The sequence below is a fragment of the Gymnoscopelus braueri genome (genome assembly GCF_963280865.1).
Source record: "Gymnoscopelus braueri genome assembly, chromosome: 19".
Lineage (NCBI taxonomy): Eukaryota > Metazoa > Chordata > Actinopteri > Myctophiformes > Myctophidae > Gymnoscopelus > Gymnoscopelus braueri.
The window spans coordinates 40977083-40993371 of NC_137621.1; the positions used below are offsets into that span (position 1 = coordinate 40977083).

The 16289-nt window shown below is 41.0% G+C and overlaps 2 protein-coding genes across 2 annotated transcripts; both read right to left on the reverse strand.

Moving 5' to 3' along the window:
* Positions 1–3306: 3306 nt before the first annotated feature.
* On the reverse strand, positions 3307–4413 carry LOC308074802 (fMet-Leu-Phe receptor-like; the record flags this gene model as incomplete). Its single annotated transcript, XM_080414301.1, has 1 exon — positions 3307–4413. One exon carries the CDS (start codon positions 4411–4413, stop codon positions 3307–3309), a length of 1107 nt encoding a protein of 368 aa, XP_080270427.1.
* A 7672-nt stretch (positions 4414–12085) lies between these two features.
* Positions 12086–13237, reverse strand: LOC308074803 (C3a anaphylatoxin chemotactic receptor-like; the record flags this gene model as incomplete). The annotated part of the gene is made up of 1 exon (XM_080414302.1): positions 12086–13237. One exon carries the CDS (start codon positions 13235–13237, stop codon positions 12086–12088), a length of 1152 nt encoding a protein of 383 aa, XP_080270428.1.
* Between the last annotated feature and the right edge of the window lie 3052 nt (positions 13238–16289).

The window sequence follows — 16289 nt, forward strand, 5'->3', positions numbered from 1 at the left end:
GATGTCAGATATGTCAGCCATGCCCAAATATGGAGTTCCGGATCAATCTTGCCCAAGGCCACTGTTCTCAGACTGGAGTCTAAGTTCTTTGATTAATGAACTACAGTATAGCAACCTGATACAGATGCCGTGAAAGGCCTTTTTAACAGCCACCCCAATTCCTTAGGGATATCCGCACTCATGACTTATGGGTGGACGATAGGTGGGTGTCACAGACGTAACACGTACTTTAAACTATACTGTATTTGAAGGCTGCGTAGCATACAAAGCCTTCTATCTATCCTCTGTTCTTGCCCAAATATCATCAATATGAGAGCGTACCATGATGTGCCTGCAATTGCAGTGATGTCAACTCTTAATGGGTTTCTCAACGTCGGGTCCAGGCACCACCAGGGGTCCAAATGGAATCTTAAGGGACTGTAACTCAGAGTGTACAAATTGAAGCCAGAGGTCCATTTAGTTCCATTTGTACATTGTGCACTCTCAGAGTTAAATAAGCACTGAGGATTTTACAGTGTATATTGGGGTCCAAGAGATATTACATGCACCAAATGGTGGCACATCAAACAATATATATATATATATATATATATATATATATATATATATATATATATATATATACAGTCTGCCAAGTTCCCTCCCCATCACTGCAGTTGTTGATGAGACAAATACATACTTAAAGGATCTACACCATGAATTAAAAAAATATATTTAATATTTAATATCATATTGTTTATGTCCCTCAAACGTTTTTCAAAAGGTCTGAGCCTAAATCAAGCCTCAGATATACTCATTCCAACTAACTTCTCTCTGGCTTATAAAGCACTTTCACCTGCAATACCACATTGTCCTGTTTGGCACGGGGCGCTATTGAGCCAGTTTGTATAGAGCCAGTATCTCCTGGTTCTGTGTGGAAAAAGTAAAAAAAAATATATATATATTTTGTTTTTAGTTGGAACTGAAAAAACGGGAGGGATTTTACCAGACGTGACGTCACGTCTGGGTGAAAATCAGTTTGGTCTGTTTTGAGACCAATTTACAGAAAACCCCAGATATGCTGTGAAAGCCTGAGTGTTCAAACTGGTGTAGTCCCTTTAAAGCCACAAAATGCCATTCAGTTTCATGAACGGTACACAGTTCTTGTCAAATCACAAAAAAATGTTTAAAGTATTATTATTAATAAGACAGGCAGTTGTGTGGATTCTATGTTCTAATGGCCTGACAAAATGAGAAGAAATTAAAACACTACTCATTTCTGCTACACTCGATAGTTTCAGCAAAGACTTATAAACCCTATAAATTTAAACCCAATACGTGTAGGTGTGCTGTTTCACCCCTTATAAAGCATGCCCCGCACAGAGAAGTTTTCAACTGTGACACTATCAACCTCTCTGTTCAGGAAACACACAAAATGCAGAGTTCTATTTATAGTAACAACTGGAACCCCCCACAGAATTATACAGCAGTATTTATACAATGTTGATTATATCCGACAAACCTAATATGGTGTAGCTTCCCTAATGGTTAAAACACTTCAGCTAATGCCCTAGCAACGGGTCATGTGACAAAAAATGATCGACAGCTAGCTTGCAAGCCAGTGAGCAAGAGGAAGTTGTGGTTGCCAGCAGCATCAGGTTGATGATGCTGCTGGCAGGTTGTTGACTTCCTTTCCCACACCTGCGTTGTCGTCCACCGCGCTTGTTCCTCCGCTTAAGGGCACTCAGCACCTCCGGGGTCAATAAAGGCCAGGGATTGACGTCTAAGCCTATCCATGTATCTAAGCCTAACCATGTCAATGTGCATTCAATGTATGCATAGTGTGTTGGGGCCCTGAGACAGTTTCAGGCCCAGGGGCCCATGGACTCAGGATCCGGCCCCGTCTACGGTTCAAGACTTAGTCCAAAGCGTAAAGTGAAACAGTTGCACCATCTGTCGTACAAACTCTACCCCCCCTCCCCCCACAGCTTCCTCATGTCCTGACAGCTGCACCCAATGGCTGACACAGCTCTGGGTATAGGCAACCCGGCCTGGTGGAGATCTGCCCTGAATATACTGTAGGCCTTATAAATATGGCTAAACAATTTTCTAGTTGCAAATAAAGCAAAATGCAATGTGCAGCAGCATCATCATCATCATATTCCTGCCAAATACAAATCCAATGGCCAAAACAAACAAACAAACATAAAACTAGAAAATGTGCTCCTCGGAGCACAAGTCTCCGCCAGCAGACCCGTGCTATTTTAATAGCACGGGTCGTCTTGGTAGAACGGGTCGTCTTGGTAGAATGCGCGTGGTTTTTGGTGTTCTGCAGGGGCGACTGAATATGTAGTGTCTGCATCTAAAAGATGTTCTTCTTGAAGCAATGTGTCATATGGGAGTCGTCGTAATTGACTGGTTTGTTCAAATGCTTGTCTGTCTTCTTCATCTTCATTGTCTTGAACAGTTTCAGCAGTTGATTGGTGTGTTTGATCTATGTCAGTTTTCTCTAGTGCTACATAATGTATTTGATCAAGGCGGCCAATTGTTACAGTATTAAGACTTCGGCCTTGTTGTGGGATCAATTCAACTCTATAGTCCTCTTCTGTGTTACTGTTGTAGATGAGTATGCTTTCTTAGCTTTGGCCTTCTGCGCCTTTGCTTGACCAATGTTAGGTGTTCTCAGAGGGACACACACACGCACGGACGGGTGATTTGGACTGGAAGGTACTGTTCCAATCAAGACTGATTGATCCTGTCTTACCTCACTTCAAAACACGTAAACGGCTTTTTGAAGTGACACACCTATTTATAGGATTTTATTTCGTCATGCGTCCCTCTAGCCAATCAAAGGCATTGGTGTCAACATATTGACACGTGTCACGTGGAGCTTGACCAATGTTAGCTTGGCTAACAATGTTTGCTCACACACGGCGGGACGAAGCGAAAACATACTCTCCACCTACGGCGGAGACAATTAAATGTGTTTTGTACTGTATACAATTACAACTCACACCTGAATCAAGAAAATGAAGAATCAGCTTTATTGTCACAGGTTTACAGGTGTAAAGAAGTGGGTGATGTAGTTTTGCGTTAGCTCCATAATTTTGCTGTTGATTCAGAAATGGAGAAGAAGAAAAAGGAAGGAGGACAGGGAGAGGGAGGGCAGGGAGGGAAAAAAATCTACCATTAAAGAAGCACGTCATAGAGAACCTCCAAACAATACTGGTTTTAAAACTCTAACTTCAACATTTCAACATTAACTGTTTCAATCTCTGAGAATGTACTGAGAAAAAAAGCCAAATTAAAATCAATTCAAAGATAACCCTAAACCTGTGCCTCAGACAAGGCAGTCTCTGGACTGGTGGCCCCTGTGTTGGTGGAAGTGTTGGTCTGAGGCAGCTCTTCAGTGAAGGCGTTCTCCAGCACTTTTAGGACAGATCTGCAAACTTCATTCTTGAAATCCTGACCCATGAACACGTACAACAGCGGGTTCACGCAACTGTTGATATATGCCAGGCAGAAAGTTATGATGCTCACATGTTTCAGTGTTTCACTGTACTGAGTGTACCCTGCCGCCATGAAATCCATCAACCGAATTTGTTGCATGATGTGATAGGGGGCCCAGCAAAGGAAAAATGCTGTGATAACAGCTGCTATGATTTTGAAGGGACGACCTGATTGGCTGGCCAGCGAGCGATTCCTCCTGATCCGGTGGATGATGACAGAATAGCAGGAGACGATGACGGTGAAAGGGACCACGAATCCCATGAGGAAGCGAGTGATGATCATGGCCCCATATCGAAACTTCACCAACTTCACCAACTCTGCGGATGCATAGACGCCATTATCGGTGAGTGCAAAGTTGTTGCGGCACTTAATGGTGTCGTCATCAAGGGAGTATGTGTCCCTAAAGATGAAGTAAGGGGAGCTGAGAGCCAAGGCCAGTACCCAGACACCCAGACTCACACAAGACGCCTTTCTGACGCTGCGGTGGTTCTTGGCCCACACTGGCAACACCACACATACACATCTGTCAACACTGATGACCATCAGAATGTAGATGCTGGCATACATGTTCAGGAAGAGAACGGTGCTGTTCAGTTTGCACATGAATTTACCAAAAGGCCAGAAGCCGTCCAGAGCTCTTTCTGTGATTCTCAGGGGCAGGAGGGCTGTGAAGAGGAAGTCGGCCTCAGCGAGGTTGAGGTACCAAACGGTGTTGATGGTTTTCTTCATTTTGAAGCCCGTCACCCAGATGACAACTCCATTCCCCAACACGCCAAGCACAAAGACCAGGCTGTAAATGACGAGGCACACGATCTTGACAGATTTTTTTAGTTGTTCATCCTTGATATTATATTCAGAATAATCTTCAGAAAAATAGTCCTCCACCTTGACGTCCTGCGAGCCATTACGAACAGACAAATCCATGCTATAATCTCAATCGTCCTAAAAATAAAAAAAAGGTACATGCTTTGTTTCATTACACCATTTCTTAGCTGTCTTAATTTCTACCTACATGTATTATTATCCTCTAGGTAAATAAGACTATTACCATTTATGATTACTTAAATACTAGTCCACAATACAATATTTATCACTTATATATATATATATATATATATATTATTATTTTTTAAATGACTGAAATGTGTAGGACACAACTTTTCGCTTCACATTTGCGTGTCATGAAAGAAATCCTGCACACTGTCTTCACTTACAGCAGTAGTTTATTACAACGTTTTGGTCTAAACTACCTTCATCAGGTATCCCCTGATGATACCTGATGATGGTCATTTAGACCGAAACGTTGTAATAAACTACTGCTGTATAGGCCTGACCTCGATTAGTCGAATAGTCGAATAATCGATCGAGGGAGTCTGAGTCGAATGCAAGAAAACGTTTTTCAAAAATATTTTTTGCATTATTCTGAGAGATTGGCGTAATTTGTTATATTAATTAACGAATAGTTCGAAAAAATAGGATATACATCATGATTTATTGGGAGAAACCAAGCAAGTATATGTTAAATCAGACATTAAGCACCCCTACAGCCCAAATGGAATGTTCCTCTATTGCATAACATGTTTTTTGCATGATTCGACTGAGAGATTGGCAGTCGAATCAGACTGATGACTGATGCCAAACTGATGCCAATCTCACTCGAATTATGCAACAAAAATAAAAAATAAATCAGAGTCTACTATAGAAATCCTTAGTCGGGGACAGGCCTACTGCTGTAAGTGAAGATAGTGTGCAGGATTTTTTTGTGACTGTATAAAGAGAGAAAAGAAAAGCTACCTGTTTCAAAGTGTTGAAGAGATGTCAGCCAAAGAAGTGTCTTGTTCAAACTGTGGTCAGTGAGGATCTCACATCACCCTCTAGCATCCTGTGGGAGGTGTCCTATCGTTGCCGTCAGGCAGAAACCTCTTACAGTATCTCCATATTTTTCATATTTTCATTAAATTTTTTGTGTAAATGAATGCCCTACTTTGTCATACTACAGTGTCACACAAAAGTTGTAAAACAGCCTAGATCTAGATCTTCTGTTTGTGGACTTTTTGGTTCCACTTCTGAAATTCAGGCTCTGGAACAGGGGGTCTCATTACTCTAGAAGGCCCCCTTGACTTTCAGGCCCCTGGACCCGACAAGCCTGTTCAAGTGCTGCCATTTATAATTGAAAAAGCCTCTTTAGGCACCATGCTCAATAATAAATGACTATGACCAGGTGGAATGTTTTTTTTTCTTCTGCTTTTCATAATAACGGTATAACAAATAAAGATTTGTATAACTGCATTATGACAGAACTGGTTGTGGCCTGATTTCTTACTCTAGCACAGTGTTTCTCAAATGGGGTTATGTACCATAGGGGGGATACTTGAAGGTGGAACATGAAAAGAAAAAGTATTTTAGGGACCAGTCGAAATTTACATAAGGGGGGGCATGGAGGAAATGTATGTGCCCTGATCTAAAATGCCATGACCCTCCCTTTGACAAAAAAAAAATCAATGACCCTCCCCAAGTGATTACAAATAAAAGAGTAACCCTCCCCGCCTAGAAGTGTCACGATATATTGTGTCACGATATTATTGTGTCACGATATAGCCTATCGTGGTATTAAAATGTGATGATAGGTATTGTCATGTCATACTGTATCGTAATATTTTTTTAATTGTTTTTTTAATACAAAAAAAACACTTTCTTTTTTTGCCGGTGAAAGTTAGGAGTTTTTACTGTATGATATGAAATGTAAAGCTTATCATAATCATAGTAATTATTAATCATGTCCTCCATCATATTCAAGGTATTTTGGAGAGAAATGAAACAGACTCCAGTCAGTCACTTTCAGTTTAAAGCACTGCAGAGGGGAGGTGTTGTGTGTCAGCTGATGCTCGTTGACGCTCGTTAATGTGACATGCATCTGCACTCTCAAATAGGCCTACATCTAATCTAAGATTGTATTATACTGTATCTGGTATTATAGATGTTTTTTAGCTGTTGGAAATAACTAGGCTGCACTTGGTTGGTAAAGTCCAGATGACAAAAATATGAGGTTTGTGGAATTTATAGTTATGCAGTCTTATATTATATTATATTTGTTATATTAGTGTCTATCTATGTCCTCTGAAACAATGGGTTTATAGTTAGTGAGAACTTCACTTCTCCATTAAGCTTGCACAAATGTATTTATTTGTGTACAAAGCACTTTGTAATTGTTTCTAACTTGCTTTATAACGTTATTTATAAGATGATGGCCAATGTTGATGATACATGAGAAAAGAACATTAATAATATATCATATCGATATCATGCCCAACATCATGTATCGTATTGTGAAATTCTTGACACCCCTAACCCTCCCCATCAAATACAACATGACATTTAAAACTGATATGTCCAATGTTTTGCTTTCCACATTGATTAGAACATTGCTGTAGTGTAGTCAGTCTTGCTAAATGCACAGTGTATCTGTAGTAGTGGTAGCAGAATGGATAGTGTTCTCATCTTACATGTGGGAAACCCATTGAATCCTGGTCAGATTGAAGAAAGTTGAATATTTGGTAACCAGTAGTTTAAAACTTTTGTCACTCTGCCCTTTTAATTATCAACTACAGTGACTACAACTACACTGTTGCCTACATAAAACAAATTAGGCTATCAATTATGGCCTGATGCTTCTGGTTTTACTTGTGGAGCTATAGGCATCTATACACAACTGTCCATATAGATCCACATTAATCACATGCACAGAATTACTTCAAATGATTATGAATATCCAGTTATAGTAGGCCTATTTATAATGCATCTCTCCAATAACGCCTGTTGAAGTTTTGCTTAATTGTTCAACCACCATCGTTAAGACGCTGAATAGATTTGACTGGGTCGTTCACACTCGCTGTGCGTTGATGGCTTGTTAACGACCGTCATTGATTCTAAATAGGCAAGGTGTTACTTGATTTGAATTCTTTGTATCCTTTGAAATGGAGAGGGGTCATTGACCACTGTTCTGCTGTACTAAAAAGGTATATAAAAAACGGACTATTTTATCAATTCAAAATTGCATGACCCTCCCTTGGATTCAAAGTAAAATTAGCTGACCCTCCCTTGGACCAAAATTAGAAAGGCATGACCCTCCCCTATTTTCCTCCATGCCCCCCCTTATGTAAATTTCGACTGGTCCCTTACTGACTAGCACAAATGTTAATGAATAGAAAGCAATACGTATTTGCCATTATGCTGGTTTATTTTGATCATACTGACTGGACTTTTGATGTCAATATTTTCTCAGCAAAATGTAGTCGTACTTGGATTCAGAATCAATGGAAAAGGGGGACTTTCCACAAACAAGTTTGAGAACCACTGAACTACTTCACCAAAGTGAGTGATACCCACATCCACAATACTAGAGGGAGCGACAACGATCTGGTACCACCCACTTATAGAACAAACATGGGTCAATTTCTCTTTCTACTGCACTGCCACCAAAGTGTGGCAAAAAAAAATCCATCTTTCAGGTGGCCAAAGGGGGAGGTAAACTCACTTCTCCCATAGAAAGGTGATGGCATTCACCTTTTTCCTTTTTCTACTCTGTACATACAGTATGATGTTTTATATTTGTTGATATTGTATTTTGGTGTTATTTCTCATGCTATGGCTATGCTGATGAATTGAATACATAGGACCACAATGGAAACAAGTCCCCAGGATGTTTTTGTGTTATCCGGTTAGCTCAAATGTCTTACAGTACCTCGGGCTGTTTACATTTCTGTAATAAATATATATATTGATTGAATAAAGTATTCAATCAATCAAAGCATCACTGGTCTATTACCGACACCGAGCCAACTTGAATCTGCTACTCACTCGGCTGAGTTGAAATTTAACAAGAACCAGGATTCAAAGTGGAAAAGTAAACTTCAGGGAACATCCTAGGGCAGGGGTTTCCTAACGTTTCAGCTAGCGACTCGAGACCCGAGAGACACCACATTTCTGTTTTGGGTCGAGACCCAAACAGAAATGTGCTGTCTCCTGGAATCCTAACCCTACAAAAAACACAAAAATACATTAAAATACATCACTTATGCCCCATTTCAAAAACTGTGAAAATTGCTGATCTACAAGCTCTTTGCTATTTTCACTGTTTATTACATTTTTGACATTTATTTATTTGAAAAATGTATCTTTTTATTTCTAAGTTAAATTATTGTTAAACATAATCATTACTTAATTCACAAGAAGTCTACACAATTAGAGAATGTAGAATAATTGTTATTTTGATCAACGTTTGCCTGTAATCTCTCCTATTGGTACCAACATCAATACAGAGAGGGGAGAGAACAGGTGGTGGAGGTGAACAGACCCCCCCCCCCCCCCAAGTGAGCTGTCACTTTCCAGTGATTCCAGCAAATCGTTCCAGTGAAAAAATGGCAACTAAAGTAATCTAAAGTGATCTCCTCTGGTCAGTAAGAATGCATTGAGGACTCTAGCAGGGGCACTCATCCAATGTCACTTCGACTACGCATGCACCTCATGGTACCATAGCACCACAAAGGCCTTAAAAACAAGGCTCCAGACATCCCAAAATAAACGAGTCAGGCTACTGCTTGGCCTCACATCTACAACTCATTTAAGCCCTGCTCATTTTGCTAGGGTGGGATGGCTCAGGACAGAGTACAGCAAGTTGCAATAGGCCTGGTCTACAAGATACACTACACCACAAAGACAACCATGTACCAGTGTCAAACTACTTAAAAAAAACGTCAATGACGTCCACAATCACAACATCAGAGGGAGCTCCACAAATCACGTTCAAACCAGATTTGGCTCTAACAAGGGATTACATTTGTTCTACTGCTATGCCACAAAAATGTGGAATGCCCTACCAACAGTTATTAAAACATGTGAATCCTTACTCTCCTTCAAAACCGCTCTAAAAGAGCACTTACAGGCGGCTGCAATTCGGAACTTGCCCCTGTAAAAAATGTCAAAGCCTACGCCCGCCCCCGAACTGTTAACTGTACAGATTTATTTTTCTCGATTTCTACCCATATGTTTTTGCATAGTAGTGTATATTTGTCTGTCATTAAATGTTTCGATGAATTGATTATAAAGCCATTGTGCGTTCTTGGGTTTAAAATCCTTAACATACCTTGTATTGAACTGTACTTCCCTGTGCTTGTCTTTGCAAACTGTTAAGCAAGTATTCAATCAATCAAACAGCATGGAATTGTGGACAAAATCGTATCCAACGTCAACAAAAATATTCTAAGTTTTGGGTCAGAGAGGCTAAATCTCATCAAATGGTGGTCCGTGCCGAATAATTAATGGGCCTTGATATGAAAAGGGTTGAAAACCACTGGCTTAGGCGGTGGTCCAGAACCTCCAGAAAAGGCTCTGGCCGTGGCCCAAAGGAGCCAATTGATTGCCATGGCAAACCCAGCCTATAAGCTTGATTTGGCAAATTCCCCACACCTGCCATTTGATTACTTGTCTACTTTCAACAGTGAGTTTGCACCCTTCCAATCTGGGAACCCATTGCCAAATGAAAAGGAAAAACAGCGCCCTCTGCTGTTTTTTACTATCTCACTTGGCTCGGGGAGGAAGTCGACATAGCACACGTACGCAAGGAAACCGGGGTTTTGGTCTGCCTTCAGCCTTTCACTTCCGGTGGTGCGACTATGTTTTCATTCCCACTAACAATATTTCTACACGGAACACTAACATAGCATGTGAAGAGAACAGTGTAGACTAGGAACTGACTCCTTCCTCAAAGCAGCAGCTTTGATTAATGAACTAGAGTATAGCAACCTGATACAGATGCCGTGAAAGGCCTTTTTAACAGCCACCCCAATTCCTTACGGACATCTATACTCATGACTTATGGGTGGACGATAGGTGGGCGTCACAGATGTAACATAGTTTAAACTAAACTGTATTTGAATGCTGCGTAGCATACAAAAAAATCTAGTATTACAAAGGCCTGGTGTAAAGACATTACTTTGGCTTTCTATATCTATCCTCTGTTCTTGCCAAAATATCAATGTATGTAATTGCAGTGATGTCAACTCTAAATTGCATTTGCACCTATTGCACCGTTTCTCAACGTCGGGTCCAGGCACCATATTATCATTCATATTTTTCCCCATCTATTCCCATTCCAATTGGGAATTTTGTTTCCTATAAAAGCAAATAGACAGACAGTTGTGTGGATTGTATGTTTTAATGGCCTGACAAAATGAGAAGAAATTAACACTATTAATTTCTGCTACACTTGATAGTTTCAGCAAAGACTTATAAACCAAATACATTTAAACCCAATACGTGTAGGTGTGCTGTTGCACCCCTGATAAAGCATGCCCCGCACAAGATAAGTTTTCAACTGTGAAACTATAAACCTCTCTGTTCAGGAAACACACACAAAATGCTGAGTTCTATTCATAGTAACAACTGGAACCCCCCACAGAATTATACAGCAGTATGTATACAATGTTACATTGTATACATACGGATTACATCCGGATTACATCCGACAAACCTAATATGGTGTAGCTTCCCTAATAGTTAAAACACTTCAGCTGATGCCCTAGCAACGGGTCGTGTGCCAAAAAATGATAGACAGCTAGCTTGCAAGTCAGTGGGCAAGAGGAAGTTGTGGTTGCCAGCAGCATCAGGGAGCAGAGATGGCTGCAGCAGCAGACTGTTGACTTCCTTTCCAATGCCTGCGTTGTCGTTCACCGCGCTTGTTCCTCCGCCTAAGGCCACTCAGCATCTCCGGGGTCAAAAAAGGCCGGGGATTGACAAGGCCATATCTAAGCCTAACCATGTCAATGTACATTCAATGTATGCGTAGTGTGTTGGGGCCCTGAGACAGTTTCAGGCCCAGGGGCCCATGGACTCAGGATCCGGCCCCGTCTACGGTTAAAGACTTGTAGTCCAAAGCGTAAAGTGAAACAGTTGCACCGTCTGTCGTACAAACTCTACCCCCCCCCCCCCACCCCCCACACACACACACACAGCTTCCTCATGTCCTGCACCCCATGGCTGACACAGCTCTGGGTATAGGCAACCCGGCCTGGTGGAGATCTGCCCTCATAGGAACGCATATTTGTAGTATTTAGAATTATACTGTAGGCCTTATAATTTTGGCTAAACAATTTTGTAGTTGCAAATAAAGCAAAATGCCGTGTGCAGCAGCATCATCATCATCATATTCCTGCCAAATACAAATCCAATGGCCAAAACAAACAAACATAAAATTAAATGTGTTTTGTACTGTGTACAATTACAAACTCACACCTGAATCAAGAAAATTAAGAATCAGCTTTATTGTCACATCACTTTACATAAAGAAGTTTTTTGCCTAAGCTCCATCATTTCGCTGTTATTCAGAAAGGGAGAAGAAAAAGGAAGGAGGGCAGGGAGAGGGAGGGCAGGGAGAGGGAGGGCAAGGAGGGAAAGAAATCAATCATTAAAGAACCATGTCAAAGAGAACCTCCGAACAATACTGGTTTAATAACTTCAACATGTTATGTTTCATAACCGTTTCAAGCTCTGAGAATGTACTGAGAAAAAAAGCCAAATTAAAATCAATTCAAAGATAACCCTAAACCTGTGCCTCCAACGAGGCAGTCTCTTGACTGGTGGTCCCTGGGTTTGTGGAAGTGTTGGTCTGAGGCAGCTCTTCAGTGAAGGCGTTCTCCAGCACTTTTAGGACAGATCTGCTAACTTCATTCTTGAAATCCTGACCCATGAACACGTACAACAGGGGGTTCACGCAGCTGTTGATATATGCCAGGCAGAAAGCTATGATGCTCACATGTTCCAGTGTGTCCTCTGTCACCATGAGATTCATTAACCGAATTTGTTGCATGATGTGATAGGGGGCCCAGCACAGGAAAAATTTGGTGATGACAGCGGCTATGATTTTGAAGGGACGACCTGATTGGCTGGCCAGCGAGCGATTCCTCCTGATCCGGTGGATGATGACAGAATAGCAGGAGACGATGACGGTGAAAGGGACCACGAATCCCATGAGGAAGCGAGTGATGATCATGGCCCCATATCGAAACTTCACCAACTTCACCAACTCACCAACATAGACGCCATTATCGGTGTGTGCAAAGTTGTTGCGGCACTTACTGGTGTATTCATCAAGGGAGTATGTGTCCCTAAAGATGAAGTAAGGGGAGCTGAGAGCCAAGGCCAGTACCCAGACACCCAGACTCACACAAGACGCCTTTCTGACGCTGCGGTGGTTCTTGGCCCACACTGGCCACACCACACATACACATCTGTCAACACTGATGACCATCAGAATGTAGATGCTGGCATACATGTTCAGGAAGAGAACGGTGCTGTTCAGTTTGCAGATGAATTTACCAAAAGGCCAGACGCCGTCCAGAGCTCTTTCTGTGATTCTCAGGGGCAGGAGGGCTGTGAAGAGGAAGTCAGCCACAGCGAGGTTGAGGTACCAAACGGTGTTGATGGTTTTCTTCATTTTGAAGCCTGTCACCCAGATGACAACTCCGTTCCCCAACACGCCGAGCACAAAGACCAGGCTGTAAATGACGAGGCACACGATCTTGACAGATTTCTTTAGTTGTTCATCCTCGATATTATAATCAAAATAAGCATAGTCATAGTTATAGTCGTCCAGGAAAGAGCCGTTTTGCTTTTTTAGTTGTTCATCCTCGATATTATATTCAAAATAATCATCATAGTTATAGTCGTCCAGGAAAGAGCCGTTTTGCTCCATGTTGTAATCTCAATCGTCCTAAAAAAAAAAGGTACATTCTTTGTTTTATCACACCATTTCTTAGCTGTCTTAATTTATATTTCTGTATTATTATCCTCTAGGTAAATAAGACTCTTACCATTTATAATGACTTAAATACTAGTTATGTAACGCTAACAAAAACTCACAATATCATGATAACAAGACCACAATACAATATTTATCACTTATATATAATACAAAAAAAAAGAAAAATGACTGAAATGTGTAGGACACAACTTTTCACTTCACATTTGCGTGTCATGAAAAAAATCCTGCACACTGTCTTCACTGACAGCAGTAGTTTATTACAACGTTTTGGTCTAAACTACCCTCATCAGGTATCCTCTGATGATACCTGATGAAGGTCATTTAGACCACAACGTTGCAAAAAACAATTTGTGACTGTCTATAGATAAAGAGAGAAAAGAAAAGAAAAGCTACCCGTTTCAAAGTGTTGAAGAGACGTCAGCCAAAGTAGTCTTGTCTTGTTCAAACTGTGGTCAGTGAGGATCTCACATCCCCTTATAGCACCCTGTGGGAGGTGTCCTATGGTTGCTGTCAGGCAGAAACCTCCCATCTCCATATTTCAACTTTTTTTTGTGTAAATGAATGCCCTACTTTGTCATACTACAGTGTCACTCAATGCAGTTATACAAACCAGTGATCTAGAGTAGTTAGAAAAACAGAGGCTTGGTCCATCAGGGACGGAAAGACTTATATATATCAACAGACACTACCAGGGCTATCATATCTCTAGCTATCATATCTCTAGTGAGAAGAAAGGCAGCCTATGAGTCCGGAGGTCACTGGTTCGATCCCTATCCCCGACGATATGTTGAGGTGATCATGATTTGGCATTCGTAGGCTTACACGTAGTGTTTCTTGAGGTTAGGGGTATGCATAGTTTTACTGAGGTTAGGGTTAGTGAGGGTTTAAAATGCTTTAAAATGCTTGTTAATTGCATGGTCTTCTTTCTCTCAAGTTCAGTCTTCTATGTTTCGATGGCTTATTGTGCATATTACTTATCATTGCTTCTTTCTTTCTTCTCTCTGCAATCGCTGGCCCCATATTATCGCTGCTTGCAGCTATATTTGTTGATATAATATTATAAAGTTGTAAAACAGCCTAGATCTATACTGTTTGTGGACTTTTTGGTTCCACTTCTGAAATTCAGGCTCTGGAACAGGGGGTCTCAGACAGTTATTACTCTAGAAGGCCCCCCTGACTTTCAGGCCCCTGGGCCCCTGGGCCCCTGGACCCCTGGTACCGACAAGCCTTTTCAAGTGCTGCCATTTATAATTGAAAATGCCTCTTTAGGCACCATGCTCAATAATAAATGACTATGACCATGTGGAAGAATGTTTTTTTTGTTCTGCTTTTCATAATAACGGTATAACAAATAAAGATTTGTATAACTGCATTATGACAGAACTGGTTTTGGCCTGAACTTACTCTAGCTCAGTGTTTCTCAAATGGGGTTATGTACCTCTAGGGGTACGCGTAGATACTAGAGGGGGTACTAGAAGGTGGAACATGAAAAGAAAAAGTATTTTACTGACTAGCACAAATGTTAATGAATAGAAAGCAATACGTATTTGCCATTATGCTGGTTTATTTTGATCATACTGACTGGACTTTTGATGTCAATATTTTCTCAGCAAAATGTAGTCGTACAAGGGGGTACTTGGATTCAGAATCAATGGAAAAGGGGGACTTTCCACAAACACGTTTGAGAACCACTGAACTACTTCACCAAAGTGAGTGATACCCACAGCCACAATACTAGAGGGAGCGACAACGATCTGGTACCACCCACTTATAGAACAAACATGGGTCAATTTCTCTTTCTACTGCACTGCCACCAAAGGGTGGAATGCCCTGACACCATCCCTTACAAAATGTGGATCTCTGGCTTATTTCAAAAATAGGCCTGAAAATCCATCTTTCATGTGGCCAAAGGGGGAGGTAAACTCACTTCTCCCATAGAAAGGTGATGGCATTCACTTTTTTTCCTTTTTCTACTCTGTACATACAGTGTGATGTTTTATATTTGTTATATTGTATTTTGGTGTTATTTCTCATGCTATGCTGATGAATTGAATACATAGGACAACAATGGAAACAAGTCCCCAGGACGTTTTTGTTATCCTTTTAGCTCAAATGTCTGACTCTACCTCGTGCTGTTTACATTTCTGTCTAATAAAGTATTCAATCAATCAAAGCATCACTGGTCTATTGCTAAAGAAACCGAAACAGTAACACAGCACAGTCTTTCCAAGGCTACAGGATGGAACACCGACCCAACTTGAATCTGCTACTCACTCGGCTGAGTTGAAATTTAACAAGAACCAGGATTCAAAGTGGAAAAGTAAACTTCAGGGAAAATCCTATTCCTAGGGCAGGGGTTTCCAAACGTTTCAGCTAGCGACTCGAGACGCGAGAGACACCACATTTCTGTTTCGGGTCGAGACCCGAAACAGAAATGTGCCGTCTCCTGGAATCCTAACCCTACAAAAAACTCAAAAATACATCACTTGTGCCCCATTTAAAAAACTGTGAAAATAGCTGATCTACAAGCTCACAATGCGTCGCACCACAGTGCATTGTGAGCTTGTAGATCTGCTATTTTTACTGTTTATTAAATGTTTGACATTTATTTATTTGAAAATGTCTAATTTTTGTTTCTAATTTCAGAAATAAATGTCTGAAATGAAATTTCTGAAACATTTTTTAACAATATGTAAAGTACATATATGTATATGTTACAGGGTGAATGGAGAACCAGGTAGATTGAAGAAGGCGCGTTCGTTTTTACCACCCACCCACCAATTCTGTAGAAGCAACACTAGAGGGAGCCACAAGCCAGGCTTGTGCACAAACATATATGGCTGCGACCATACACACACAGTCTCACACACACACACACACACACACACACACACACACACACACACACACACAAGCGCACGCGCTCATGCTTTTTTTGGTTTATTGAAAGCAGGACTGTTAAGATACTTTTATTGTGTTCTGG